The sequence below is a fragment of the Salminus brasiliensis genome, chromosome 5, assembly GCF_030463535.1.
Source record: "Salminus brasiliensis chromosome 5, fSalBra1.hap2, whole genome shotgun sequence".
NCBI classification, from domain to species: Eukaryota; Metazoa; Chordata; class Actinopteri; order Characiformes; family Bryconidae; genus Salminus; species Salminus brasiliensis.
The window spans coordinates 19,017,747-19,044,795 of NC_132882.1; the positions used below are offsets into that span (position 1 = coordinate 19,017,747).

Genomic DNA, 27,049 nt, shown 5'->3' on the forward strand with positions numbered 1-27,049 from the left:
ATTTCTTATATAATACATTAATATTACATTTCAAATGAATGCATTTTGAGCTACTTTACTGTATTCTAGATGTAAGAGGTAACTGCATTTAAGTCTGTTACATCAAAATGTATAATAAATTCTGAATTCATATTCTTTCACTCCATTATATCTCAATGCTGTGTATGTTGCTTCTTTTGAGTTAGTTATAACGATTGAGATGTAAAACAAACATTGGAAACTCAAAACAAAACCAAAAAAAATCCTTCAAATTGTGCCATCAATGCAGGACGCTTGATTCTCCCAACATTCCAGCACACTGTATGTAGAGAAGCTTCCCAAACACAGCAGGATAATGGTCATCCATTTCATTTCATTTGTTCAATAGGAGGTATTATCAACCACTTTATCTGAGGCAAACATGAACACTCCAGTTATTTCTATCACCATTCAAACGACTGTGCATGTCCTAAAACAAAAATTAATGGTAAATTCTCTCATACATTTTAAATAGTGCGATCCCAGTTGGAGCACTGGAAGAGTAATGGCCTCATCTCTAGCTGCCATCTCTGGTGTCAGCTCTCATGAGTTAATAGTGGAGATGAGAGCGCACAGGAAAAAAAAAATATCTGCACTTTTCTGACAGGGAAGAAAAGAGAGCTTTCACAGGTCCATGTATCATTAAGCAATTGAGAAAGCTAATTAGAGCTAGTGGTGGTGGGGGTGGAGATCTCGCACCTAATTATTGCCATAGCAACTGCATCTCTCACATGTGAGGTCTAGAGAACACCACTTCATACTGGAGCAGCAGAGCCCTGAAACAGAGTAAGAGAGCCACCTAGTGCAATAAAACTGGAATACAGAACCAGAATAGTGCTTATGAAGAAAGCGGAAATCCACCAAGTCAAATCAGATAATTCCAACACAATTACCTATTAAACTGAAGCAAAGCTGAGTGAATTAAGTGACTCATTTATTTAAAAAATTACACATTTTCACATACTCTTATCTCTTGTAACTACTGCCAAGACATGTAGGCATGTTTGTATCTGCTTCAGCAAATCATTCATCAATAGAAAATCCACTATTTACAATACTGAGGTCCAGGTTAAGCAAGGAAAGTTTGTACGACGCAAAACTGCAAATGAAAAGCCACTTGCAATATAACACTATTGCTATTACAGCATGATCATTTCAGTTGTCGCATTTTAATGGCATTCAGCTTCCAGATTGAGGTGGAAATCACGGTCTCTATTACTCTGACTGGCAATCAAAACAGTAAGGAAACTGAAGTCTGACAATCCAGGAATTATCCATTTGCAAACAGCAACACAGACACATACTGTCTTATGCTAATCACAATAAGGTCTAGTTCGGTGAAATTAACTCATAACAGCTCTTAGCATCTACATGAGCCTTTTGGGGTCAATCTTCTCCAGGTGTACGAGGGGTTTGAGTTGCTCTGCAAAGCTACGCATGTCCTCAGACACTGTGTCCTGTCCAGCAGGCGCCAAAACACTAAGTTCCACTAGGTAGGAGAGGGACAGCGGTTCAGCATTGTCCGTGTTGCCCGGCACAAGCACCCTAGACAGTTTGCTCACAACCACTTTGAGCCCACCTTTGCGGAAAATATGCCCTTTGGCTACGAACTCATGGTCCATTCGAAAGCCCATTTCGTTGAGGAAGTCCGGCAGGCTGTGAGAGGCTGAAACGTCCACACAGTTCCGAACCAGGGCGTGACGACTCTTATCACCCACCTCTGGCTGCCCAAGGTAGCGCAGGTGCCAGGGGGCAGTGGGGTGAGCAAGAGAGCGCCTGGCACGGAGTATAAAAGGGTTTCCCTGCTGACCTTTGAGAAGGTAAACTAGTTCATGGTCAGCAAAGCTCTCTGGTTCCATGTTGTCACACAGACCTCTTAGACGATGGAGGAGACTGTCCAAGGACTGGTCCAGTACACTGCCTGTAGAAGAGGAGTATACAGGGTCATTTTCAGAAATAACGCTAGATAGATAGATAGATGGATCGATAGATAGATGGATCGATAGATAGATCGATAGATAGATAATACATTAGTCAAACAGACTGAGCAGTAGTAAGCAAACCAAAAAAATGAATGTAGCTACCTTGCAGCAAATACTCCATCATGTTTATCGTGCCCCCCGTAACGGGCATGACGGTGACCGGTGGGGCTTCCATGACTCACCTAGCTAATAAGTTTCTGTGGAAGGAAAAGACAAGAAAAATACAGCAATTTAAATGAGTGAGAGAGATTTAGCTATCTAGTGAAACCACGCTAGTGCTAACTTTTAGCTAGCGATGGCGGTCTGTGGTTACGATAAGCTAGCCAGCTATTATTATGCTAATCTTAAGTAAGGAACACAAGGAACTTTAGCTACATGTATTTTTAAACTACTGAATAGTTTTGTTTTTGTAGCTATTTATATAAAGCCTTTAAAAAAGTCCTGGCGTCTGTGTGTATTAGCTAAACTACAGCATAGTGGCACCACAGCACTTCGTGTGGAGGGGTGTGTGTGTGTGTGTGTGTGTGTGTGTTTGTGTAACAAAGCCTCAACGAACTAGCTAGCATCTGAGTAACCAAAGAAAGAGAGTATATTATTAACTTAGTGATGGACATTGTACAAACCCTGTTCTGCATACACAAAAAGGTGTGAGGTCTAAAGTCTGTTAGCTGTATTTCACTTACCAAGCCCTAACACTGCTGTCTGCCTGCTCCACTAGCGGTTAGCCTGCTAGCTCTTTCATTATAGAGGTGCCGGTACTGCGCATGCTCAGGCGAGTTGCCGGGTTGCCGGGTTGCCAGGTACATGGAAACAACTCAAAATATTTTCAACCGGTTTCACTTGAGCAATAGTCAGTTTGGTTACATGAACATTAATCACAAACTTCGTAAATTGATGGATGATTCTTCGTAAAACGTGTTTTAACCTGTAATAAGTGGGTTAAGATTGGTAAAACTGGCAAAGTCTAGCAACAAAGAAACGTTGCTAATGCTAATACTTGGAGCAGATGTTTCTAATACTTGTGTGTCTCAAAGCTTCAGTGGAAATCTAAAGTCAAATAATTTAGAAGATAATATTTGGAGAAAATGTATGTACATGTGATAATAATTGCTTTAAGACTTAGTCTGTCATTTTAAATAACTCTAATTATGAAACTACTGAACTAATATGAAAGTTATTTTATCAGAGGAAATTAGATGTGGACCATATGTATGTAAGTGTGTATGTGTCTATTTATTTATTTAAAGAATAATTGCAACAATATCAAAACAAACAACATTGATTTTATTCAATTTTATGTTAAAAATAAATTACTATGAGTGATTATTATTAATTAAAAATAATAAACTACCAAAAGGGGAATTAGATATTCCTTCTTAGATAGTACCAAAATTCATTCATTTAAGTAGTGGTAAGCATTTCTAAAGGGTTAACAATGTCTAATACAGTAATAATACAGTGCTATTTCAACCATGTATTAATGCATGTAATGTTTTGTTTGTTTGTTTGTTTGTTTTTATCAGACAACATTATGATATAGCCAAGATGATTTGTCTTATGTTGGAAGCATTTTTTTAAACATGGCTATGAATTCAAGAAATGGCTAGTAAAATTATATAATTCACGTTGGTTTTTATATAATTGTATAACTTTATATTAACACGAAGATCAATCTAGGTTTACAAACTGTTATTGCTTAAACATTTTATTGGAGTTTTCCCCACCCCCCAGATTTGGTCATTGCTGATTCTCACCTACAGGTTAGTACTCTCCCTTGTCATATGAAGCTGCTAGACTTGTGTGAGAGTTTCCTTATCTCATTGTGGAGGCCTGTTGTGTCACTGGGATTTAAACTCATGACTTTCTGATGATCAACTGAATCCTGGTAACCCCACAACCTCAAAAGAGGAGAAAGTCCTCAACCCTCATTCCCCTCATCATGCAGTAGGGAAACTCCAAACCTGTGGGTAAAAATTAGTGATGAGCAACTTGTGAAGTGGGGTAAACTGAATAAAAATCCAACAAAAACTTTATGCAAATTTAGCTTATAAAGATGTTTTAAATATAAAGATATTTGAGCGTTCTCGCCTATACAGTATTGACTAACGCTTAAATGTTCATTAATTTGGTTAGTATATAGAGTCAAAAACATGGCCACAGCATCACTCAAATTATTTAATCACATCATGACTCACAAACAGATCAAAAACATTTCAAAAACAGTAAGTGATGCTGAGTGGAAATTACCCAAATCACATAAACAAGCCATATATAAGATTAAAATGAATATGGGGCCTTCACCTCTATTTTCAACATTGCTGTTGCATGTAGATGGGAGATGTTCTCACCGTGCAAAGAGCCCTTCCGAAGCGCAGGGTATGGACTGTGTGAATAATATCCGTATACTTCACACTCTAACACTGTGTGCAATGCCATGACTGCAGGCACTGTGATTCATTACTTAAATGAAATATTACTCAACATTCCTTTATATAGATATCTGTAATATCTATACGAAAGTGAAAATGGGTCTAGTACTGAAAAGGGTTCTTTGACAGCAGTGGAACATTTGTTGGTGCTAAACAGAACTTATTTTAAAGGTTCTTTGAGAACCACATGCAGGAGGTTTCTGTTATGATCATATATGATGAATAATTGGCATAAGGCAAAACCAATGTATGCATTCAAATGGTTCTTTAAGTTGACATGGTTCTATATAGGTTATGGTTGCTATTACTGATGAACTCTGGAAGAAGTCTTTTTATGGGTGATGTCATATGCAAAAGTTTGGGAACCCTGGTCACATTCCATGTGTTGTTGAGTTTGAAATTTAGGCACATCCTCTACAGTGAACACACTTCCGCACAATGGTATGCACAATAACTGTTTATTTTCTTAATTTAACACACTGGGGGGAAATACATTAAACATGTATGTACAAAGATAATGGCACATTTTATGATCATATATTTTATTAAAAATATTTTTTGATTGTCACTGTCCAAAAAAAAAAAGAAAATGAACGCAAGAATAGGAACATTTTTGCTTTTTTTGCAATTGACAATTGCTTTTATTAAGAGCTTTTAAAGAGGTGGGTACACTACATTATATATTTTTTATAAAATAATAATTAGCCTGCATTTAATCTAAAACAAATATTGGCAAATTGTTTTGCTCAAAGGACTTATTTTTAAAAATTTATTTTAAAAATAAAAGAAATTATGCAAATGTGATAGCTAATTAATTGATTTATTAAAAGGGAAATTAAAAAACACATCATTGAAACCCTCTAGAGTATCTGATGAGTCCTTATGTGAAACCACTTTCAATGATAAACATAATGAACATTAAACAGGACGTTACTATAAACATGACTGGATGTCAGTATGAAAAATAGTGACAGCAGGACCATAATATGTAAGTTCCTCTTAGAGATTAATCTGGCTGTACACACACTCAGTGTCCAATGTGATGGCACTCTGTTGTTGATACCTGACGACTTCCAGCATAGAATAAATCACCTGGGTCTCATTTTCATCCTTTAGAGATGGAACAATGAGAGCTTAATCAGTGAGGAAACATAGTAGTGTCATACGTTAGCCTATAAAAGTGCAGCACAATGATAAAGATAAAGATAATTTTATCTAATCCACTTACACATAAGCTCCCCCTGGTTGCTGATTGACAGTCTCTGCTCGAGGTTCTTTCTGCACAATAATGAAAAAAGAAATACTTGCACTAAATGACAAACACACTCACACACTTTAAGTCATGCTTCAAATGAAAGGTGTTTTCTCCTCACCTGCAGTCCTTCTCTGTCGTAAAAGCCACACAACTATGACAAGAGCCACAATAACGAGAAAAGCAGCTGTACATGTACTTGTTAACACGACTGTGTGTATAGGAATTCTGAGCTCAGTGGCACCTGAAATTCAGCACAATGCAGTTTTACACCTCAAATTAAAAGTAATGTAATTGTACTTTTAACTGTATTAAGTATTACAAGTTTAGTAGAATATTCACCTGAATGAGTAGTATTATGGTCTTCCAGACTTGCTCTGTCAGTCTCTACACTGCTGCTGTGCAGCCAGCACATCACAGAACTCTTTGGTTTGTTTATTTGTCCAGTAATTGAGACGTTCCCTTTATCAGTCCCTACAACGACTGGATCTCGCTCTGTAGCGACATCCGCGTCACAGTAAAGAGTGCAGTTCTGAGGAGAATCAGTCATCTCCTCAGCTGCGATTGTAAAAAAAAAAGATCAAAAATGACAAAATTACAATTCTACATATAGGTTTCAACTGTTTTCTAATTATGTTTATTGCTTATCACTTATTTGCTTGAACAGATAACGGACAAATGACAAAGCAGAAAAAAATGTCATTGGGTTATTTATTCACTGGTCACTTTTACAATTTGTTTACAATTTGTTTGTTAATCAGATTTTTAGGATTTAGTTAGTTATTAGATTAGTTTTCCAAATATGCAAACTATGCCAAGCAACTTAATTAGCACAGAAATGCAATAAATGAAGGGAGAAAAGGTGTACTATTGCTGTCAGGGCAATATTCTGAATACGACACATGAGTCATTTTGAATATTTTAGAATAAATAATTGTTGTTTTGTTTATTAAGGTTTATTAACAATTACATTTCACAGTCTCCAAAATATTGCATCAACCTTTATTTTTTATTCACAGAAGAAGAGACATTGATTTAAAAATCACTGATTATTACGCTGTCACTCAAAAAGCAAAAAGGTTTATCTCCAAGCTTTACAGGAGAAAAAAGTTCTTAAAAGCTTGTAATTTTCACTGAAGTGAAGAAATTATGATACAAGGGAGATACAAGTGTATTTGAGTTTGTAGAAAAGCTAATGATGATTCTTTTATTTATACTAACCTGTAAGTACACAGAGAGTCAGCAAATAAACAGTTTCCCGCTGTCCAGTCAATGTCTCTCCCCAACAACTGTATTTCCCTGCATCAAGCGGCTGAACATCCAAAATGGACAACAAACCTTTGTCTGTCAGTTCATTGTTTAAATGTGTGACCGTGTTTCCCCCTCGTACTTCAAATGTCCATCCAACCTTTAGTGTGCCATTACGGGGACAGCTATAACTGAATCTGCCACCTTCAGTGACAAAATGTGTTTCTAAGGATGGAGAAGTTTCTGAAAATAGAAAGAGATCAGTGTTATGTTAGGCCATATAGAAACTAGCAGACTGAATTAATGAAAGGGTTGATTTTCACTTACCGTACTGCGGTACTAAGGATATCGGTTTACTCTCAGTACATTCCTGAGTGTTTGTGCAGAGCTTGCAAACATATATCCCTTTGTCCTGCTCAGTAAAAGGACTGATTTCTAAATAAAAGTCCCTCAGAAGCTTTTTCCTGATCATCTTTCCGTGAAATGTAATACCTTTACGTTCACTAACAACAGTCTCAGAGCTCTTGTCTTCTCTTGTGTAAGACCAGGTGGCAAATGAGTGATTCCCATAACCTTCACATGGTATCCTTATGGTCCTCCCCACTGGCACAAATTTGATAGAGGCTATCCATTAAAGAAAAAACAACACTGAATAAGAAAATATGTCATCATCATCATCATCATCATCGTCTGTAAAATAAAAGAAGATTCTTGCTGTGATTCAGATTGATGCTTCATCACTTACCAAAAGCAATTTAGGCAATATAGTAGTAATAATTTAGCTGTTTAATAACTAATAGTATAATGTTGATACCAGTAATGGCACGATTTATGGCTGACTTGGTTGTACGCTTTTTTTTTAATGAATTAATGGAAGGTGGATTTATTTATGTGTTTGTTTGTTTGTTTTTACTTCAAATGAATGGGAAATTAATGTTTGCAGCTAATCAAATTTATTAGATTATTTATTATATTACTTATATTGTTATTTATTATATTATTATATGATATAATAATATATTATGTAATGTAATTGGCGAGTTGTCATTAGTCTAACTGTTTCAGCAAAACATGTAACATTGTGTTCATTGTGTTATTGTGTAAAATATCTTTAAAATATTTATCATATATTGTTCTACTCACATCTCAATTTAAATAGACAAAGAACCCTTTTACTGGTCAAATCGTGTTAGGAAGTCAAGACATGTTTTAATCCTATTTAGAGTTTCCAGTGGTTTAAATGTTTTAAGTGTTAATTTAAACTATATAACAGTAACATAATAATAATAATAATAAGAAGAAGAAGAAGAAGAAGAAGAAGATTCCTGATTCCTGTAGAAGATTTGTTCAATTATCTTCACTTAGAAAAAAAAATTGGCCTAGGGCTGCCCTAATGTGTCAGAATTTACTCAGTACAATTACATAAGATATTCAGGTCAATTAACAGTGAAAATGATTAATGTAAAAAAAGTAAATTAGTCTACTCACGCTTGATGGGCATTGGTTTTCATCTAACAAGCATTTAGCTTTTAAAGCATACACAGTCATATGCAAAATGTTAGTCACCTCTGGTACATAACATAGCACTGGCACATAAAATACAGTATATTTAATTTTTTCTAATATGTCGAATTAATAAAATAAATTGTGCTCTAAAATGTCAGCTTTAATCCTGTAGAAGACTTATTTAATTATCATCACTTAGAAAATCTCTTTTATGGCCTAGGGCTGCCCTAATGTGTCATACTTAACCAAGTACAATTAAATAAGACATTCAAGTCAGTTAACAATAAAAATGAACAATGTAAAAAAAAAGTTAATTAGGCTCATGATTGATTTATTAGTCTACACAATCTCTATTCATGTTGGATAGACATACAGTATGCAATTCATTGAGCTACTGTATTTATACAGTTATGTAAATATAAATATAAATAAACAAAATAAGAACGGATTACAGTGAGTCATAGACTGGATAAATATTTAAAGGTACACCCTTCAGTATTTGAGATAAAGTATGAACTTTATGAAACGGTACTCACCGAGAACTTGTGTGCTGATAGTAGTCAAAAGAAAGACAACGCAGAGCATCCTCCTCCTTATGTTAAAAGCAGTCTGTTTCATATGCAAACACAGTGCATAACTGTCACTAGAACAAAGGACAAATCAATAAATAGAAAACACTACACTTACTTTAGGTTAGACTTTAAATGGTGCATTAAACAGCCCACTTTCTCATAGACTAAACATTGTCGAATAAATCAAATTAATTAAACAGAAAAAGACAGAAAAAGACTGGACTCACTTTTTTCCATGAACTCTATGGCTATGGCGTAACACTTTCTGAGATGCATTTTACTCAAAGGTCAGTGTAATGCAGACGATGCATGGCAGAGTTTCCCACTTCAAACGGCCATGTGTGACTAATGTTTGTTTATATGGAGCGAGCTTCAACAACCACAGTGAGATGAGAGTGAGATGAGGCTCGCATGCACAGCTCCAGCTCACGCTTAGTGTGATTTTACTAACCACCTGCAAGCTGCAGAAAAAAACAGATGCAAAGGGATAAATGCCTTTATAAGAGATAAAGCATGTTCCCTTTTGAGTTTGTGTTTTCATATAACAACATGCTTTTTTTATTATATGCATAACCTGGTTATCATCAGTAAATAGCTGCTGAGGCTATATACTATCGCCATTACAGATGCACATGTTCTTTGCTTAACTCAGGTCATTTAATTTGCTATTGCTCTGATTTTGACTCACCACTGTTTCTTGCGGTTAAAACGTTAGCATTAAAGAGAAGCATATATAAAAGCAAAAATATAAAAAGCCGAAAGCCATAAAATCGAAACACAATGTCATGTAATTTTGTTTGCTGAATTTGCTTATTTGTGTCTGACATAAATCACATCTAACTTCACAAATAAATATTTGTAGAATTAACCAAGACTTCACATTTCACCAAGATTTTTAACATCTCCATTTGTCAGACTCTTTAGTCAGTCCTGGCATTCAGCCCTGACCTGCCCTCATTCAGATTCACATAAATTCAGAAGTTCAATTAGTGCTAAGATCTTAATTTCTTTATAGAATGGGGCCTATAAAACATTGCACTAACGGCACATTACATTACACAAAATGCTCTCAGTTCTTTTTACTGGTATACTCTTTTCTCTGGATGTTAAATACAACACATTCAACTGGGCTATCATTATAGAAATTACTAAGACATACAGAGCTCTATTAAACCCTTCTGTTTCCCTTTTCTTACCATATATTAAAAGGGCCAAAGAGTAAAATAGAAAAACATTATAAAAATTGATGTGTGAAAATAATATTTATTGGTTTAAATTTTTTTAACAATATATTAGAAACATATTAGAATGAACATTTAGTTTGAATTGTCATTTAGTTTACAACTGGAAAAACTGGAAAGTAAAAGATTAACTTCAATGATGAATTATAATTAGGCCACACATTACATTATTCATTTGGCTGACACTTTTATCCCAAAGGCAGCAAGTGCAACCCAAGTGTACAGTTTTAACAAGAGCCAACTTGCAATGCTCATATGTTAATAAGTGCACAAATTCTGTTATTAAATATTATTTTTTTTATTAATGTCACTGTGAAAGTTGTGCTGTAAAATAGTCTTAGACCATCCAAACAAATATAAATATTATATATAATATAATATAAATATGTACAAATATGTTAGAATAATTAACAAAACAAAACAGATCATATCAAAATATATTACTATTCATTTTGAATATTATACATATTTCAAAGAAATAAACAGTACATTGCCATTTGATGTGTGTGTGTGTGTGTGTGTGTGTGTGTGTGTGTTTGTGTGTGTGTGTGTGTGTGTGTGTGTGTGTGTGTGTGTGTGCGTGCGTGTTATTTAAAACACTTTAAAATATTTTCTTGTGGAGGTCCAGAATTTACAGTTATCATCCTAACTTTACACTACATTTATCTAATTAGTCCTTCAATACAGTAACTGCTGGTGGAGCTAAACTAATCTACTACAGTGGTTAGAGTTCACAGAGAATCACCAATCAGAGTCTTATTTTTTACCTGTATTAATTGTAACGTAAAGCATTCCTCCAGTCAAAACCACACACTCACGGCTGGCTACAACACAGTCCACCAGAACATCTTCACATTCCAACAGCATGAAGTACTGCAACAAAGTCACACTCAATAATCAGCTCAAAGACTCATTCTTAAAGATACAAGTTGACCCATATATCACTTAATGTCCAGCATCCAAAAAAAGGCTTACACTGATCTCATTCTCTCAAGGTCAAAGCTTTCTTCGTAACATTTTGGTTAAAAGAGCTGAGGCATGAATGCTACAGAAACAGAGACTAAGTACAACCCACTAAACTTTTTTCTTTTCTTTTTTTTTTTGCTCTCCAAAGCATCAATTTCCACCGGGGGTGAAGTGTGACGTGGTGGAGATGGAAGAATGGTTTGCTCGTGCTGTACACACTAAACTTTAACTGTCCTGAGAGATTTATGTTAATCTCTTAACCCATTTAACAGCTAAACTGGAGCATGAGTGTGTTTTAACTAAAGCAGGTGAATCATTCGCTAACTTCTTTCATAACATAACTGTCAAATTTTGCTGGCTGTGAGTCACCTATGTGTGACACTGACAGGCGCGCAGGGGTTTCCTCTGTAGGGGGAGGGGTGATAGGAGAGCGTGTTCACAGTTTTTTTGATGAATGTTTCAGAACATATCAAAGCAAGTGTTACAGAAAAGAAACAATGTCAACGTCCACATTCTTCACCTCTGTTAAAGTGCATTTTCATCTCATTCAGTGTGTCTGTAATCCCGTGTGAAGCATGGCCTGAAACAGCTCTATAAGTTGAAAGTATGGAGAAAAAGTACAGAGCTAAACTTCTGTAAGGTGAATGAGCGTAAATATGTGAAATGCATTGGTTTTCATGACATCACAAAAACAGTGTATTCAAAATGGGCAGCTAGGTTTCCACATATAAACGGCTGTCTTTCCAAAATACGTGCCCTTTAAGCGAGACTCATGCAGAAAGCCTAACAATACTAAGGAACACACACTTTTTTTCACACTCTACTTTTGTTTCTTTTCAGCAGCAGCTGGGGCACTGGGCCTACTGAGGCAAAAGGTGAAAGGCAAGCTGGCACATACAAAGTAGACACAGTCTTGAATAAAACAGCATCAGGAGAAATGTTCACTTTCCATGCTAATGATCCCTACTATAAGGGTCGATTTCTGACACCCTACTATTGAGGCCCTACTGTCTACAATGATATGATAAGAATTTACATTTAGTTTGACTACATATGGAAAAAATTAAATCCAATAAATTAGCATGCATAATTATTAATTCTGAATTATAATCTATGATGTCCTCATCAACCTATTTTCTCTGTCAATATCATTATTATTACCAATCAAACCCACAATTTTTTCAGAAGCATTGATTTTCTTACTGCCACTCTACCCGTCGAACCCGCAGCTCAATGTTTTCATTTCAAAGCTGAAACAGAGACTTGGACAAATGTTAAAGCAGCACTCATTCATTGTATCTATCATTTCTACTCCGGGCTTGGAATGCTGCTGACTGTTCGCAAAAACTTAGCATAGAACATAACGCTGTGTAACCCGAATCATATTCACATAATATCCTGTAATATTACTATACTGCATCAGCCCACATGCTTATTTCACTTTTAATGATGGTTGTATATCTCTCAGCTTGTCCAGACTTGCATGTGTAAAGGGCGTCCTGGGTGTAGGGGGATGCCAGGAGCAAGAAATCACAATTCTCGCATAATATTGCTTTAAGCTTGTTGTGTGAGCCACCTATCACCTACGGAAAGATTATACTGGTCATTCTGAGCAATCTGATTGTGCAGTGTTGCTGTAGACCAGCATTCCATCAAAAGGAATGGTTACACTGATTTTCATTTTTTTTTCCTCAAAAAACGTTGCAGGTTACTGCTTATCTCTGTACCATTTGAGGTCACTGGACTTTGTACCATTTCAGGTTATTCACTGGTGCTTAAATGGCAACAAAAACATACTACATAGTACATAGCTACTACATACTCAGAGGGGCTCTTGTGGGGGGCTGCAAAGGACTTTTCAAAAAACTGCCCTGACCACAAGAGTAAAGTGACTGTGTCCAGAGAGGATAAGGTGTACAGTCATGTCCAAATACTGAAGACAAAGAAACCAAACTGAGTGTTAAGCTACACTAGATAGTTACCTCAGCAGTTGAAACTGTACAGAGCCCTTCCCTATTTCCAATAATAACCCTCTCTCTCTCTCTCTCTCTCTCTCTCTCGCTCTCTCTCTCTCTCTCTCTCTCTCTCTCTTTCTTTCTGGCTCGCTCGTTCGCTCACTCCCTCACTCGCCTCCCTTCCCTCCCTCATATATTCTCCCAGTCACAGTTGTTGGCAGGGACTCGACACTGAAACAACGAACTATGGAGATCTTGGAGTATTTTAGGGACATCACCAATGCATATCTCGAACCACTTCGCTTCTATCATGTTTTGGGGGTCATGTGTGTGATCTACATCGGGATGCTGCTGACTAAAGTGGTGCAACAGAGAAAAAAAATGACGGCTGCATTCGAACAGTTCCCAGGACCACCTGGACACTGGCTGTTTGGAAACACCCACGAGGTAAGTTTCAGACCACTTGGTCTGATTTTTACCTCAATGACTCCAGATAGACATATTCAAAATCTTATTGTTTTGCTAGTTTACGTAGACAAATATAACAGCCCATCTATCCAAGGAAGAGTCCAATCAATATCTGTCTATTGAGAAAGCAGTTTTCCTCATTCTTACTTAAGGTTTACTTGTACTGTTGTGCCCTCAGCATGGTGTAGTGTATGTATTTGTGACCCAAGGTTTGACCCCATTTTGGTTTATTGACTTATTGCTATCACTTAGGGCTGTAAGAGAAGCACATTGTAAGTCGGATAGGCTGAATATGTGACTGTGGCATTCTTGAAATTGCATGGTGCAGCTTTACAAATGCACTAGGCTTGTATTGAGCTATTGACATTTCACAGAGTCCTGGATATGCAGCTCTTATCTGAACTTTGTATTACTTTGTAATAAACACTTTGTATTACAGTTTTTGCAAGATGGACATGACTTGGAGAAGATAACTGCTTGGGGAGAAAAGTATCCCTATGCCTTCCCATTGTGGTTTGGCCCTAACTTATCCATTTTAAATATCCACCATCCAGCTTATGTAAAGACCATTCTGGCATCAACAGGTGTGAATCTCTTTATGATTTATACAACAGTCTGAGAAACTTAATACCTAACACAGGTCTTGTGTTTTTCTTATTCCTTTTTCTGTTTGCTTAGGCATTACAAGTCAAATATATAGTAAAAAATAAAAAGGTAAAAAAAATTCTGTTACAGCATACTTGGAACAGATGACAGTAGTAAACAAAGTAAATCACTTAAAAATAGTATTAATAAAAATTGTACCTAGCACAGTTGAACTGGTTTCCACAGTTGCTTTATCTAAGGGGGGGGACTCATTTCTGATAAATACTTTATCTATTTACTTAAATGCTTTTTGAATACATAATTTCTTATATTTACAGAAAAGTTTTCTTTTTTCATTAGATAAATCTCTTACTTTTATCTAGTCATCTAACGTTGGCCCTTCTGGTTGTAACTATTTCTTGGTCAGTGACTTTTTACTGGCTGCTAAAAGCACAGCCATTAAATATTTATCTATTCGTCCTATATCATGGTGAACTTAACCTAAATAGAGAGCCCTACAATTCTAAATATATGCTGTAGAGCCTCCTTTATCAAAAATATCATTTTTGGACATCCCCAAATATAATGTAATCGCTTGCATCTTGGCACCCACATTTCGTCCAACATACTGGGGCAGTGGAACCTATATGGGCTGTCTGGTATGGAGTAATATAGTAGATAGCATAAATAACAGTAAAAAAAAAAAGTCTTTTCATTTAAACCTCCATATAGTCGTCCATTCTTCATCTGTAATTACCATTGTTTCTTCCCTTTCCCATTTTTGTTTGACAAATTCTATTCAGCACATATTCATATTCATATGTGCTTTATAAATACTAGAAAAAACTTTACAACTAGCTTTATCTTTATATGAATATTCTTTGATCAATAATTCTGCTAGTTCAGTCTGCATGTCCTCATGATGTATTTTTCACTCTTGATTCACAGAACCAAAGGATGACTTTGCATACAGATTCCTCACCTCTTGGATAGGTAACATTAGACAATAATTAAAGGCATTTAAGGCATTCAAGACTGAAGCCACCATCAAAAAGACCAGAGTCATCAAACTTGTAAATGACTGATTGTATTTGTTTTCATTAAACTGACACCGCTGTTTACACCGTCCACTTTCCAGGTGAAGGTTTACTCGTGTCAGCAGGGCAGAGGTGGTTTCGCCACAGAAGACTCCTCACCCCTGGCTTCCATTATGATATCTTGAAGCCATACGTGAAACTAATGTCAGATTCAGCCAAGATTATGCTGGTGAGTTAATGTCACATGCTTTATAACTGCTTTTATATGCCTCAATTATACATCATCAGCATGTTTAATAATGAATTATTTCACCTTTAAAGGACAAGTGGGAAGCCTATGCCAAAACAGAGGAGTCTTTTGAGCTTTTTCAGCACGTAAGTTTGATGACACTGGACAGCATAATGAAGTGTGCTTTCAGCTACCATAGTAACTGTCAGACAGAGGGGTGAGTAAAAAGTAAATGGAAACATGACTCTGTGTTGTACTATACTTTAAATACAAGGCAGTCACGTTCATAATTTCACCATTTCTCGTTTTAGTGGAACCAACAAATACATAAATGCAGTGTACGACCTGTGCGACCTGGTGAACATCCGCTTCAGAATCTTTCTTTATCACATTGATTTCATCTTCCATCTCAGTCCACATGGCTACAAATACAGGAGAGCATGCAGAATTGCACACAAGCATACCGGTGGGTCTGAATGCACTTCAAATCTCTGCGAGACAGTCTCCACACATGCACTGCCCTCCAGAATTATTTACATCATTGGCAAATGAATGAAGCTGGCTACCGTTCAGACTTTCTTATATGGATACAAATATTCGTATAAAGCCGATCCATTAATGTTAATTTTTACAATCGCTTCTATTAATTTTTAAACCTAAACTGAATGTTGCATACGCTTGTGTAAAGTGCTGGAAGTAGGTATATTCATTAACCACAGCAGATGGTAGACTAATCAAGATGCACTGACACTAATGGCATGCATACACAATGTAAATGAAACAGCCAATCACATACCGATAATAATTATTGAAGTAATTCAGTGGGTACCATGAAAGTATTACATTTTGATTCCCAGCCATAACAATGAAATGTTAAATGAAGAGTGTAACTTCTGGAGTGCATAGTCTGATTTACATAATCCTGAAACTGACTCTAGAATTGACCATTTGTTTCTGTAGCGGAAGTCATAAGAAAGAGGAAAGAAGTTTTAGCTAAGGAAATGGCGCAGGACATTTCTCAGAGGAAGAGGAATTTAGACTTTCTGGATATTCTTCTCTGTGCTCGAGTAAGTCACTCCCCTTTCATCAACATCTATGAGTAAGCTATATGCTACATGCATAACATGCAAGGACTGCTGGGTGCCCTGGTACACTGGTAAAAGTGTTGATCTTTTGTAAACTAGACTGATGAAACAGGCAACATGCATTTTTATAAACCTGAGGTAATTTATAATGTTGAACAGAAAATGCAATATCAGAACGAACCCTGGATTTTAAAGATATTTTGGTATTTTTACTCTGTTTCTAGTTTCTGGTATTAAACAGCTGTTTTACTGTAAGACCAGCGTTGACTGTGATCCATATGAAGCTCAATCTTTGAGATCTCTGCTGAATCTTTGACAATTTTTGTGCTAAGAGCTTAAGTAAAAAAATGACAAAACACTTGGGCAACCCAAAAAAAAAAAACACTTCTCACATTGGTAAATAAACACCTACAGATTTCTTTAGAAACCTTTTAAGCTATGTATTTGCTGGCATTGCTCTTGGTAATCTAGGAAAATGACGTATGTGTCGTTTGCTGTACACACTGTTTGACCTAGAGTCTTTTCCCTGATCTGTAGGATGAGAAGCAGCAGGGCTTGTCGGATGAGGACATCCGAGCAGAGGTGGACACTTTTATGTTTGAGGGACATGACACTACAGCCAGTGGCATTTCCTGGATGTTGTATGCTATGGCCTGCAACCCTGAGCACCAGGAAAAGTGCAGAGTAGAGATCCAGCAAGCACTAGAGGGAAAAGACAGTATGGACTGGTACTGTCATTACCTTTTCTCATTTGGTACACATTATAGACAAGACGGTATTAGACTCACAAGGCCATTAATCATGCATCATTCGGTTTTAGTTTACTGAAAGCTGTGGTCCCTAATTAACAAAGCCCACAGATGTGCTGAGATATGACAAAAATATGTCTGGGTGACCTCTGTGACTATGTTGGGGATTTCTTACATCTATCAATTATATTATAAAGGAAATAGATATTGATATCAAACCTGAATTATTTGGTAAAATATATGAGCCACTGCTCTCCAGAAGATAAGTGTTTATTTATGTAAATATGAATAGTATATATTTTTTTTTGCTGTCATTGTCATTTAAATAGAGTGCACAGACATTAATAAAAACGTACATTTTCTCTGTATGGACAAAACTATTGAGACACATCTCTTTTTCATTAAATTCAGGTGTTCTATCCCTAGGTGTATCCCTAGGTGTTCAGTCCCATTTTCATAGCTGTATAATATCCAGCACCTATGTAGTGTGCCTTTATACACATTTGTGAAAGAATAGATCTCTAAAGGATTTACTGGTGATACTATAGTATGTATACTATAATAGGATGCCACCATTACAACAAGTCAGTTTCTTGCCTTGTAGATATTTCACAATCAACTGTTAGTGATATAATTGAAAAATGGAAATGTTTAGGACCAGAAGTGGCAGACCATGTAAAGTTCACAGAGTGCTGAGGCGCAGTGATCTGCTGACTCGATAACTGCAGTTTCAAACCTCCATTGGCATTAAGATCAGCACCAAAACTGTGGAGCTTCATGGCATGGGTTTCCATTGCAGTGCAGCTACATGCAAGCCTTACATTATCAATCACAATGTCAAGCATTAGATGGAGTGGCCTAAAGCACATGATCACTGGACTCCAGGAGACTGCCTGGAGAACATTACTGGGCAAATATTTGCAGAGACACACTTATAGCTGCAGGGAGAGGGGACATCTTAATGTCAATGGACTTAGAATGGGATGTAATAAAAGCCTATGTAGGTGTCCCAATACTTTTGTCCATATTATGTATCCTAATCAGTCAGAAATACGTGTATATATATCATCTTGTTGAAGTGAACAATCCCAGACACTTCTATACACTTACAAAATGCTTCCCCCCATTTTGACTTAATACAATTCTTACATTTAATACATTCTAATTATATTACATAACATTTTTATGTTTGTGGGTTTTAATGTGACTGGCCCATATTAGCCAATTAACATTGGTGGACTAAATCAGCAGCTAAGCCCAAATTTGCATCATACTGAGACCATAATAAAAAGCCCAAAACTCACATTAGTAAACCATGCATCATGTCAGCTCTGAGTTATCTACAGTTTTCCTGCCTGTGTCTCTTTTTGAGCATCTAAATGTCTGTCCTTATTTCAGGGAGGACCTTAGTAAAATACCTTACACCACAATGTGCATTAAAGAATCCCTGCGTCTCTACCCTCCCGTACCAGGAATGGCACGGAAGTTGTCCAAACCCATGACCTTTTTTGATGGAAGAATAGTGCCTGAGGGTAAGGCTTTCCCCCTCAGAGTTCTGTATATAAGCTATGATAAATAAACTAGTTAACTCATTTATTTTCAACAGGTGGTATTTTATAACCCACTGCAGCCTTACAGTCACAGTTAGAAAGAACTGCCAAGTGGTTTTGTGTACCATGCACCATATTTACCAACTGACAGGAGCTAGGATCTGATGCTAACATCTTGGTGCCAAATACCACAGGGCACCTTTAGAGGTTCTGTTGAGCTGTTGGTAGCATTTAGATTAACAACTGCATGTTAGCCTCCTGAGACCCTGCGTTTGCATATGGGGACATTACATTTTTGCTTTTCTGCACCATGATACTTATCTTTTTTTTACCCTTTGGCCTCATTGGTTTTTGCAAAAATGACTTCCTGTACAAAGAATTCGGTTAGTTTTTGTACTTGTTAGGTCCTACTAATCCCAAATAGGAGATTGTAACTTGCACATCAAGCCAAAGTCCAGGTCTCAAGAGGTTAAGCAAGTGGTCTTTTTGTTTTGGCTTGTCAGTGTATACTTTAATTGTGTATTTAAAATATTTTTGTGAAGTTACAAATACTCAATTCTCAATGATATACTTTGTCATTCTGGACATATGTCAAATGTCTTGTTTTAAGAGCTGTCTTTTAAAAGCGGTGCCTTTGTATGAACTTTGTCACTCAGGAAATCTGCTAAAACATTAACCAGCCTGCACTGTCACTTAATGAATGCAATTTGGGAATACAGCAAAAATAAGACAAATATTCAGCTGGTCTGTTGTTGTTGTTTTTTCACAGGTTATATTGTTGGAACCAGTGTTTATGGAATTCACAGGAATGCCACAGTTTGGGAGAACCCACATGTATGAAAATACTGATTGCATTTCAAGCACATTTATTAAATATCTTGTTTTTCATAACAATTGAACTAAATTTCAGAACAATTTAACTTTTCATTGAAGCAATTTGCTAGTAGGCTATTTATTTATAGCTAAATCATCACTGCTAATATTATTTCCATAGGTGTTTGACCCACTAAGATTTCTGCCAGAAAACACAGCTAAGAGGTCCCCCCATGCCTTTGTGCCCTTCTCTGCAGGACCCAGGTTTGTATCTACGTGAGGTCTATGTAAAACCAGCAGTTGTTAATAAGCAATTTGACTAAACTTTCACCAAGAGAGAGTTCTCACCCTTATCTGATTGGCGTTTGGAGCCTTTGTGCCCGTGACCTCATTTTGTGTCTGCTATTTAGCTCTGCACAATAAGACTGACTATTCGCTGTCTCTTTGAAAATACCGCAGTTCTGTGTGTAGCAACACAAAACACCACTGGTGATTATACAAGGGTCTGATCTGGAGTGACCCTAAACAGTATTTACTATCTAGGCATGGTCTTTTTTTGTACAGTTCGCCTAGACTTGCATCCCGAACAAATGAAACTGACATTAAAACTGTGGATTAAAAATATGCATGGCATTCAATGCAGTTGATTTTTAATAATGCTTGATCACTGTTACATTCACATGACTAATTTAAATTTTTGCTTGCGTTGAATGTAGGAACTGCATTGGGCAGAACTTTGCCATGAATGAGATGAAAGTGGTGGTGGCGCTGGCTTTGAAGAAGTATATTCTCATCAAGGACCCAGACCATGTTCCAAAGATGCTCCCTCGTTTAGTGCTCAGGTCCATCAATGGAGTAAACATCAAGATCAAATTAGTTGAGAATGAGCTTTAGAGGGATATCATCCTCTTAAAAAGCCCCCAACAAGGTCACTGGATTCTAATTGGACGAAAAGGTGTAAAATGGACATTGGTGGACATCAAACTGTTTAATGTTTGAACTGTGAAAATTGTGTTGTATATCACTGAAATCTAAAATGCTGATAACACCATATATTTTCCTGTACTGATCATGATACTGCAATTTGTTGTTTGTTTGTTTTTTATATCGACCAGCTCCTCATGTTAACCACTTTGTTTATTAATGATCTGGGCAGAACTTCAAATCTTAGTTAAACAAGTCTTACACTTGGATTGCTCAACTCATGTATTCCGGATGGAGCATAAGGTAAATAAGCATCTCTGTGAGAGGGTTAATCATTAATTGAATACGAGACCAGTTCTCAGACCGGTTGTGTCAGACTGAAGCTGTTGAGTAGCTTTACAGGCCTGCTTTAATTGTTCAGTTGCTTGGCAGTCAAACAATTGTGACACAGAAGACATCACATTCATCTGTGAGAAAGGGCAATCTAAGGGCAGTTTGCTGTGGAAACGGACTTCACTATTCATCCTAAAATGGTTAAATAAACCAAAAAAAGTCAAAAAGCAATACCCACAATAAAACTGACTGAGGTTTATTGTCAGTGTATTTCATGATACAAAAGCAAAAATAGAGTGAAAAAGTCTAAAGGAAAAGATTATCTGGATACAACAAAGAACAGTTGTGGCCTAAAGTCCTAAAGTTATTATAAAAAGGATTTTTCTTTTTTTGACTCAAAAAGGTGTGTGTGTGTGTGTGTGTGTGAGTGTTGGGAGTCTCAACATTATGGAAATACTGCCATCTAGTGACTGAAGTCAAGCATCACAAATGTAAAAAAAAAAAAAAAAAAAACAAGTCACATATACACCTTATTAACCTTCTTTCTCAAATAGGAATTTGTGATAAGATTGGATAAAACCAATAGTCCTAATCCTGAAAAGCTTCAGGGAACACTCAACTTAAATCCTATTTGGTCACTACCTCCTTCAGTTTCTACACTCCACTGGAAATCTGAATTTGTAGGGATAATCTGTGAAAATGGTCTTTAAGGGAATGTGTTGTAGCCCACTGATGTAAAAAAAACAAACAAAAAAAAAACACAAAGCATTCAAAAAGTTCGTTATTAGTCTCACACTTGAGTCCCACAGACAGCTAGAGAAGTAAAGACGGTGTTGGCTTTTTGCCAGGCCAAGCTTCTTTGGCATATTTCTTCTTGCGGGGCTCGTTGAGGCCCTCTGGAGCGTAGGGGCCCATGACGGGGTTGGGATTCAGGATAAGAGGAGGCAGAGGAGGCTCTGGGGCCAAGTCCACCTCTGGAGCAGGGTTTGGTAGTGGGAGTCCTCCCAGGATGGCAGCTCCACCAGAGGCTCCTGTGGTATGGGCATCATGGCTTGTGGGTGGGAGGTCCCCGTACAACCCTCCTCTCAAGGCAAAACCGTGAACATGTCGCGAGTCCTCTATCCCCAAAGAATTACCACTCTCCATTTTCTTTTTCTGTCAGCGTAACAAAGAACAAGCATGCAGTGGCTGTTACAATGATCTCATCACTGAACAGACAACAACAATAAACAAACAAACACACCATAAAAACAATGTCACCAAAAGCTACCTTCATAGGCACCACAGCAGTCTGTACCATGTTCCTGAAGCGTCCTACAGAGGGGTCAACGTCCTCTGTGTGATTTGGTAAAGGGAAAGAGTGTTAATGTAAGCGTGCATGCAAGGAAACACAGAATGCACATAAAAGTACGGTAAACAGGCTAATAATAAACAGAAAATAGTGTTACGTGAATGTGGGTTTATCTATGTATATACAACCTACCACTGTTCCTAAGGTGCTATGAGTGCAAGGATCAAACTAAAGATGGTGATATACTGTTCGTCATACACACAAAATTAAATACTCAGCAGACAGTAGTAACTGAATACATTAAAATTAGGAAACAACGTCATTATTTTCTTTTTATTGGCCAATCAGAGTCAAGATCTGCAGCATGTTCTCCAGATCCAGACGCTTACCCATTTTTCCTTCCTTCCTTCCTTCGCTTACCTTCAAGAACTGTTCACTGGCTACCTAATATATTCCACCCCATTAATGATTTTCACCTCACCGGCACTAACGTCATGACATATGTGTGATGTCATTTTATACCCATTTAATACCACCAAAACAGGCAATAAAAAAATTCTAATGAACTTAACACAGAGTTAAGTAACATCTACATCAAATCTAAACCCTATAACCTATAAAAAAGGGAGATAATAATATAACATTACGTTAAAATAGAAATGATTTAGAATAGGTTACATAATCACAGTTTTTTAGGTAACTAGTAATCTGTCCCAGAACACACTTTTTTAAATAACCCTGCCAAACCTGATGCTGAATATATAAATAAAAAGCACATTGATGAAGCAGTTATGCTTGCCTGGATTAATAACCTCCTCGTCCTCATTAAAGCTCACTCTGGAGCTTTTCCTTTTCCTCTTGGGCCTCTGGATATCCAGATTGCCTTCCTCTATTGTCATTACAGAGATGCGTTTGTTGTGTGCAGTGTTGAACTCCGTCAGGTTCTTCCATGATCCAGAGAGGTACAGATGACAGACAAACACCAAAAGCAGTTTAATTACACTGAAATAGACCATTTGAAAAAGCACAAACTAGAATATGTTAAAAGTATAGACAGAAAAGACAAATTTTTTCACACACCTCCAGCTCAGTCTCCTCTTCAGGAAGACCCAACAGTCCTTTCAGTTCCTCATCATCTCCTGCTTTGTCCCCCGTCCCCACATTAGCCTGGCTCTGAGGTTTCTCACGAATGGTGTAAACACGTGTGGAGGCACCAAAAGACACAGTAGAGTCAATAGGAACCTGCTGAGGCTTGTGAGGCTCCAGGCGAATGTGTCCAAGGAAGGTGCCATGTGCTATTGGGAGTGCACAAAAAAATAAAAAGTTTACAGTACTCCCATTACATTTTGTGCTACATTATGTCAGGTTTTAATTTACTGTTCGCTTCATCAGCATGGAATGACTTACTGCTGTTGAGGTCAATAAGAAAAAGCCTCTTTAAATGTTTGTGGTAGACAAGGGCAGCATGGACTCGAGAGCAAGACTGGTGATCGATGGTGAAGTCACAGAGGTCCGGGTTCCTCCCAAACAGGTAATATTTCTTTTCATCAATAATCAGTTTCTGCACAGAGACAACATTTCACCAGACAGTAGATACCTTCTGAAGATACCTCTAACCCACATTTAGTTTAAGGCTAGCATAGAAATAAACGTCATTTTAATCACATTAGGATGGCGTATTAAAACTGCCTCCACTTAATTGTTCCTTTGTTGCTTAATTTCTTTCGAGTTGTCAACTAGAGACCAATCTCGCACATGCACGATGTGTCCCTGAGTCATAACACCTGAGAGAATAACTTCGCACTCAGAGCTTAAATCTCAGGGCCTGTCTCTATAGCACTATTTTGGACCCAACAGCCACTGATGTGCACCAGTACAAAAAAACAACTGGGCAGCAGACAGTCAGGTTAGTATCTAGTGCATTTCTGTAATGGCCTGTGAGGAAATACAACAATGTACAGAAATCATATAGTCTTTTTTTTATCTAAAAATTATGAGTATGCAGATAAAGCAACTCTTCAGATAAATTAAACACTAGTAGCGCACCTCGACCAGTTTGTCTCCTTTCACCACGTCCAAATGTAGTCCTGGTGGAGGTTTACCTGCCCTAAAAACAAAGAATACAATTCTTCTACATACAAACTTGTTAAGTACAACCAAAGTAGTAAATATGCTTTAACCAACAGAAACCACATGCTGCAGATATTAATTTAATTACTTGTAACTTATGTATTTACATACATATCTAAATATTTATAACTGACATATTAATGGATCTTTTTGGGTCAGTTTTCAGAGCATTCTGAATGAAAACTTTCAATTAAAAAAGAAAACGGTGCAGGACTAAGACGACACAGGACTGATTCTACTATGTGAATTAAAACAAGCAGTAGATCAAAGTTATGGCTGACTGTGGCCCTTTTAAATGCTGCACTACTGGTCTCTGGAAATCTCTACTTGCTGCCTGGGGACCAACAATAGTTATAGAAATTATGAAGAAAGTGAAAAACGAGATTAACTTAAATTTAACAACAATAATCAACATATCTATCTTTCTGACAAGAATAGGCATCTACAAACAGTATCTGTATCAGCAATAGAGCGCTTGAAGCTTACTGACGCCCTACTTATTTATTTATTTATTTATTTAATTTTTAAATAGAACAATTTAGTTTGCAGACTTGGTTATGAAACCAGCCATTTTAACAACCAGTAAAAGCCAGTCATAAATAGTTATTACCATTAAACATACTTTTTACATCAGCACTTTTTGTTGTTGTTGTTGTTTTGAAAGCAGAAGTTGAGTTTCAGCAGCTCACCACATTAAAGTATAGCATCTTTTTACATAGCGACGTGTACCTGAATGTGAAATTGCTGCATGAGCACTTTGTTTCTAAACTGGCATTTTTTTCACTGCTCTGAAATGCAGCATTTAAACACTGATCGAAAAGCTGTTTGGTGAAACTTAGCAAGATTATGCTTTCCTACTTGCACATGTTTCTGCATTGTGGCATTTCTTATTTTTTCATAGCTCAAATGTGTGATTACTCAACCAGTAACTGCTGTTCTTTCAAGATTATTATATCTTACTTGGGATCAGATAAAAAAGTATAACTATGAATATCAGAATTATATAAGTCAGAGTATTTAAGTCAGAATTGGTATCGGTACTCTGTATCAGCAGATATCATAAAGGAAAAAGTGGTATCAGTGCATAGTCAGTCAGGAATCTTATGTTTGGTGCATCACTCATGTATTTAGACTCACTAGGAGACTATTTGTTGAATTCAAGATTGGCTAATAGACTTGATGCTGGTCCATTTCTGAATTATTGTGGTTTTGCAGTATTCAGAGGCAAGTAAAATGCTCTTTGCTGAGAAATACTAGAGAGAAACTGGGAGAAACAGGGAGTCTGATCAACTCAGCTACTAGGTGTTCTCATGGTTAAGAAACATGGTCTGGCTACTTATGGTCGTTAACCCAACATCTCTGTTATTACAGGAGGACAAAAACGCTAGTGCTATATCCGATTGCTGCCTCGACTGCGCAGTTATATTTCACATTAGCACTGCAGTCTGTCTTCAGCTGCAGGTCTGCCTCTCTGCAGGTTCAGACTCTCGGCAGAACAACATGACCACAGTTCTCTCCAGAGGTTAAAGCGTTATGGACAAGAAACGTTAGCTAGCTTAGCTATGTCTAAGTCTGCAATGCACGATCCGCAGAAATCATTACCCTTAGCTGCTTACTGAAACATCTACCCCTAAAAGAGTCCCATCACTGCTGTTATTTTAATGCTCCCCTGGATAGCCAACTAGCTAACCAGCTAACGAGCTAGCCAACATGCTAAATAAGCCCTTCGACAAACATGATAACCTAAAGAACCCGAGACAAACACCCCCCCAAAAAATCTGCACTACATGACCGAGCTACCGACCACGCTCATGCAGAAACACTGCTCTTCAGGCTGCCTTACCATGAGGGACAGTCAAATGCTGGAGTACTTGCAGGTGTAGTTTTTGCCATCGTGCTACAGCTACATTCTTCATTCATTAAACTACAGCACTGTGGATAAACTCCCGTCTGCCCTCCTCCTGCCCACTCACCGAGACCGCGCGCTGAGAGCAGAGCGCCACCTACTGCACTGGAGGGGAACGCAGGAGGAGGCGGGGCAAGGAGTTCAAAAATAGCAGAATCACAGAATTGAACTGCATTACGCTGCATACCCATAGCCATATTGGTGTACAACCTGGTGGTGTTACTGTACCATGTCAGTGCACATGCTTCATTCACTTTTCGTGACAGTTCTGTATCTCTGATCGTCCAGAAAAGCGTGTCCTTCACACTTCCCCACTGTAGGGGGATCCCAGGAGCAGGAAAGGGCGCATGTCCACAGTGCTCTTTAAATAAGGTTGTTTAGCCAATGTTGAAAAAGTGGAACACTATGAATGGAGCTCTATGACTAAATTATGAATATCAGAATTTATACCATCTACCGAGTATTTAAGTCAGAATTGGTATCGGTACTCTGTATCAGCAGATATCATAAAGGAAAAAGTGGTATCAGTGCATAGTCAGTCAGGAATCTTATGTTTGGTGCATCGCTCATGTATTTAGACTCACTAGGAGACTATTTGTTGAATTCAAGATTGGCTAATAGACTTGATGCAGGTCCATTTCTGAATTATTGTGGTTTTGCAGTATTCAGAGGCAAGTAAAATGCTCTTTGCTGAGAAATACTAGAGAGAAACTGGGAGAAACAGGGAGTCTGATCAACTCAGCTACTAGGTGTTCTCATGGTTAAGAAACATGGTCTGGC

At 37.3% G+C, this 27,049-nt stretch overlaps 4 protein-coding genes and 1 non-coding gene across 6 annotated transcripts; 1 reads left to right on the forward strand and 4 right to left on the reverse strand.

The window, feature by feature from the left end:
* Positions 1 to 779: 779 nt before the first annotated feature.
* Positions 780 to 2,749, reverse strand: med18 (mediator of RNA polymerase II transcription, subunit 18 homolog (yeast)). The gene is made up of 3 exons (XM_072678809.1): positions 2,684 to 2,749; positions 2,103 to 2,197; positions 780 to 1,939 (listed from the first exon to the last, which is right to left on the reverse strand). Exons 2-3 carry the CDS (start codon positions 2,173 to 2,175, stop codon positions 1,386 to 1,388), a joined length of 627 nt encoding a protein of 208 aa, XP_072534910.1. The 5' UTR covers positions 2,176 to 2,197; positions 2,684 to 2,749; the 3' UTR covers positions 780 to 1,385.
* Positions 2,750 to 4,917: 2,168 nt separating this feature from the next.
* Positions 4,918 to 9,439, reverse strand: LOC140555546 (uncharacterized). Of its 2 annotated transcripts, none has more exons than XM_072678812.1 (8): positions 9,235 to 9,439; positions 8,972 to 9,072; positions 7,257 to 7,553; positions 6,903 to 7,172; positions 6,024 to 6,239; positions 5,803 to 5,925; positions 5,658 to 5,707; positions 4,918 to 5,539 (listed from the first exon to the last, which is right to left on the reverse strand). In XM_072678812.1, exons 2-8 carry the CDS (start codon positions 9,051 to 9,053, stop codon positions 5,429 to 5,431), a joined length of 1,149 nt encoding a protein of 382 aa, XP_072534913.1. In that variant the 5' UTR covers positions 9,054 to 9,072; positions 9,235 to 9,439; the 3' UTR covers positions 4,918 to 5,428. The 2 variants fall into 2 exon arrangements, with proteins under 2 accessions (XP_072534913.1, XP_072534911.1); XM_072678810.1 differs by having other exon boundaries at positions 8,972 to 9,078.
* A 3,924-nt stretch (positions 9,440 to 13,363) lies between these two features.
* cyp4t8 (cytochrome P450, family 4, subfamily T, polypeptide 8) lies at positions 13,364 to 21,214 on the forward strand. The gene is made up of 12 exons (XM_072679747.1): positions 13,364 to 13,616; positions 14,077 to 14,221; positions 15,171 to 15,215; positions 15,361 to 15,488; positions 15,581 to 15,705; positions 15,800 to 15,954; positions 16,449 to 16,555; positions 17,111 to 17,301; positions 18,721 to 18,854; positions 19,642 to 19,706; positions 19,867 to 19,949; positions 20,402 to 21,214. The coding sequence occupies exons 1-12, from the start codon at positions 13,416 to 13,418 to the stop codon at positions 20,577 to 20,579; spliced, it is 1,557 nt and encodes a 518-aa protein (XP_072535848.1). The 5' UTR covers positions 13,364 to 13,415; the 3' UTR covers positions 20,580 to 21,214.
* ppp1r8b (protein phosphatase 1, regulatory subunit 8b) lies at positions 21,178 to 26,288 on the reverse strand. Its single transcript, XM_072679750.1, has 7 exons — positions 26,207 to 26,288; positions 24,280 to 24,340; positions 23,641 to 23,794; positions 23,314 to 23,528; positions 23,033 to 23,177; positions 22,213 to 22,277; positions 21,178 to 22,097 (listed from the first exon to the last, which is right to left on the reverse strand). Exons 1-7 carry the CDS (start codon positions 26,281 to 26,283, stop codon positions 21,756 to 21,758), a joined length of 1,059 nt encoding a protein of 352 aa, XP_072535851.1. The 5' UTR covers positions 26,284 to 26,288; the 3' UTR covers positions 21,178 to 21,755.
* LOC140556672 (small Cajal body-specific RNA 1) lies at positions 23,994 to 24,156 on the reverse strand. Its single transcript, XR_011979753.1, has one exon.
* Positions 26,289 to 27,049: the final 761 nt, after the last annotated feature.

What these genes read in the sequence shown, in the direction of transcription:
- med18 (XM_072678809.1), bottom strand. Translation starts at nt 2,175, where the DNA reads ATGGAAGCCCCACCGGTCACCGTCATGCCCGTTACGGGGGGCACGATA. An exon ending in GATGGAGTATTTGCTGCAAG is followed by an intron (nt 1,940 to 2,102) that starts GTAGCTACATTC and finishes CCTCTTCTACAG; the next exon opens with GCAGTGTACTGGACCAGTCC.
- LOC140555546 (XM_072678812.1), bottom strand. Translation starts at nt 9,053, where the DNA reads ATGAAACAGACTGCTTTTAACATAAGGAGGAGGATGCTCTGCGTTGTC. An exon ending in GACTCTCTGTGTACTTACAG is followed by an intron (nt 6,240 to 6,902) that starts GTTAGTATAAAT and finishes TTACAATCGCAG; the next exon opens with CTGAGGAGATGACTGATTCT. An exon ending in CCATAATACTACTCATTCAG is followed by an intron (nt 5,926 to 6,023) that starts GTGAATATTCTA and finishes GCTGAATTTCAG; the next exon opens with GTGCCACTGAGCTCAGAATT.
- cyp4t8 (XM_072679747.1), top strand. Translation starts at nt 13,416, where the DNA reads ATGGAGATCTTGGAGTATTTTAGGGACATCACCAATGCATATCTCGAA. An exon ending in ATATTCTTCTCTGTGCTCGA is followed by an intron (nt 16,556 to 17,110) that starts GTAAGTCACTCC and finishes CCTGATCTGTAG; the next exon opens with GATGAGAAGCAGCAGGGCTT. An exon ending in GGAAAAGACAGTATGGACTG is followed by an intron (nt 17,302 to 18,720) that starts GTACTGTCATTA and finishes TCCTTATTTCAG; the next exon opens with GGAGGACCTTAGTAAAATAC.
- ppp1r8b (XM_072679750.1), bottom strand. Translation starts at nt 26,283, where the DNA reads ATGAATGAAGAATGTAGCTGTAGCACGATGGCAAAAACTACACCTGCA. An exon ending in GCATTTGACTGTCCCTCATG is followed by an intron (nt 24,341 to 26,206) that starts GTAAGGCAGCCT and finishes CTTTGTTTTTAG; the next exon opens with GGCAGGTAAACCTCCACCAG. An exon ending in CGAGGAGGTTATTAATCCAG is followed by an intron (nt 22,278 to 23,032) that starts GCAAGCATAACT and finishes CAAATCACACAG; the next exon opens with AGGACGTTGACCCCTCTGTA.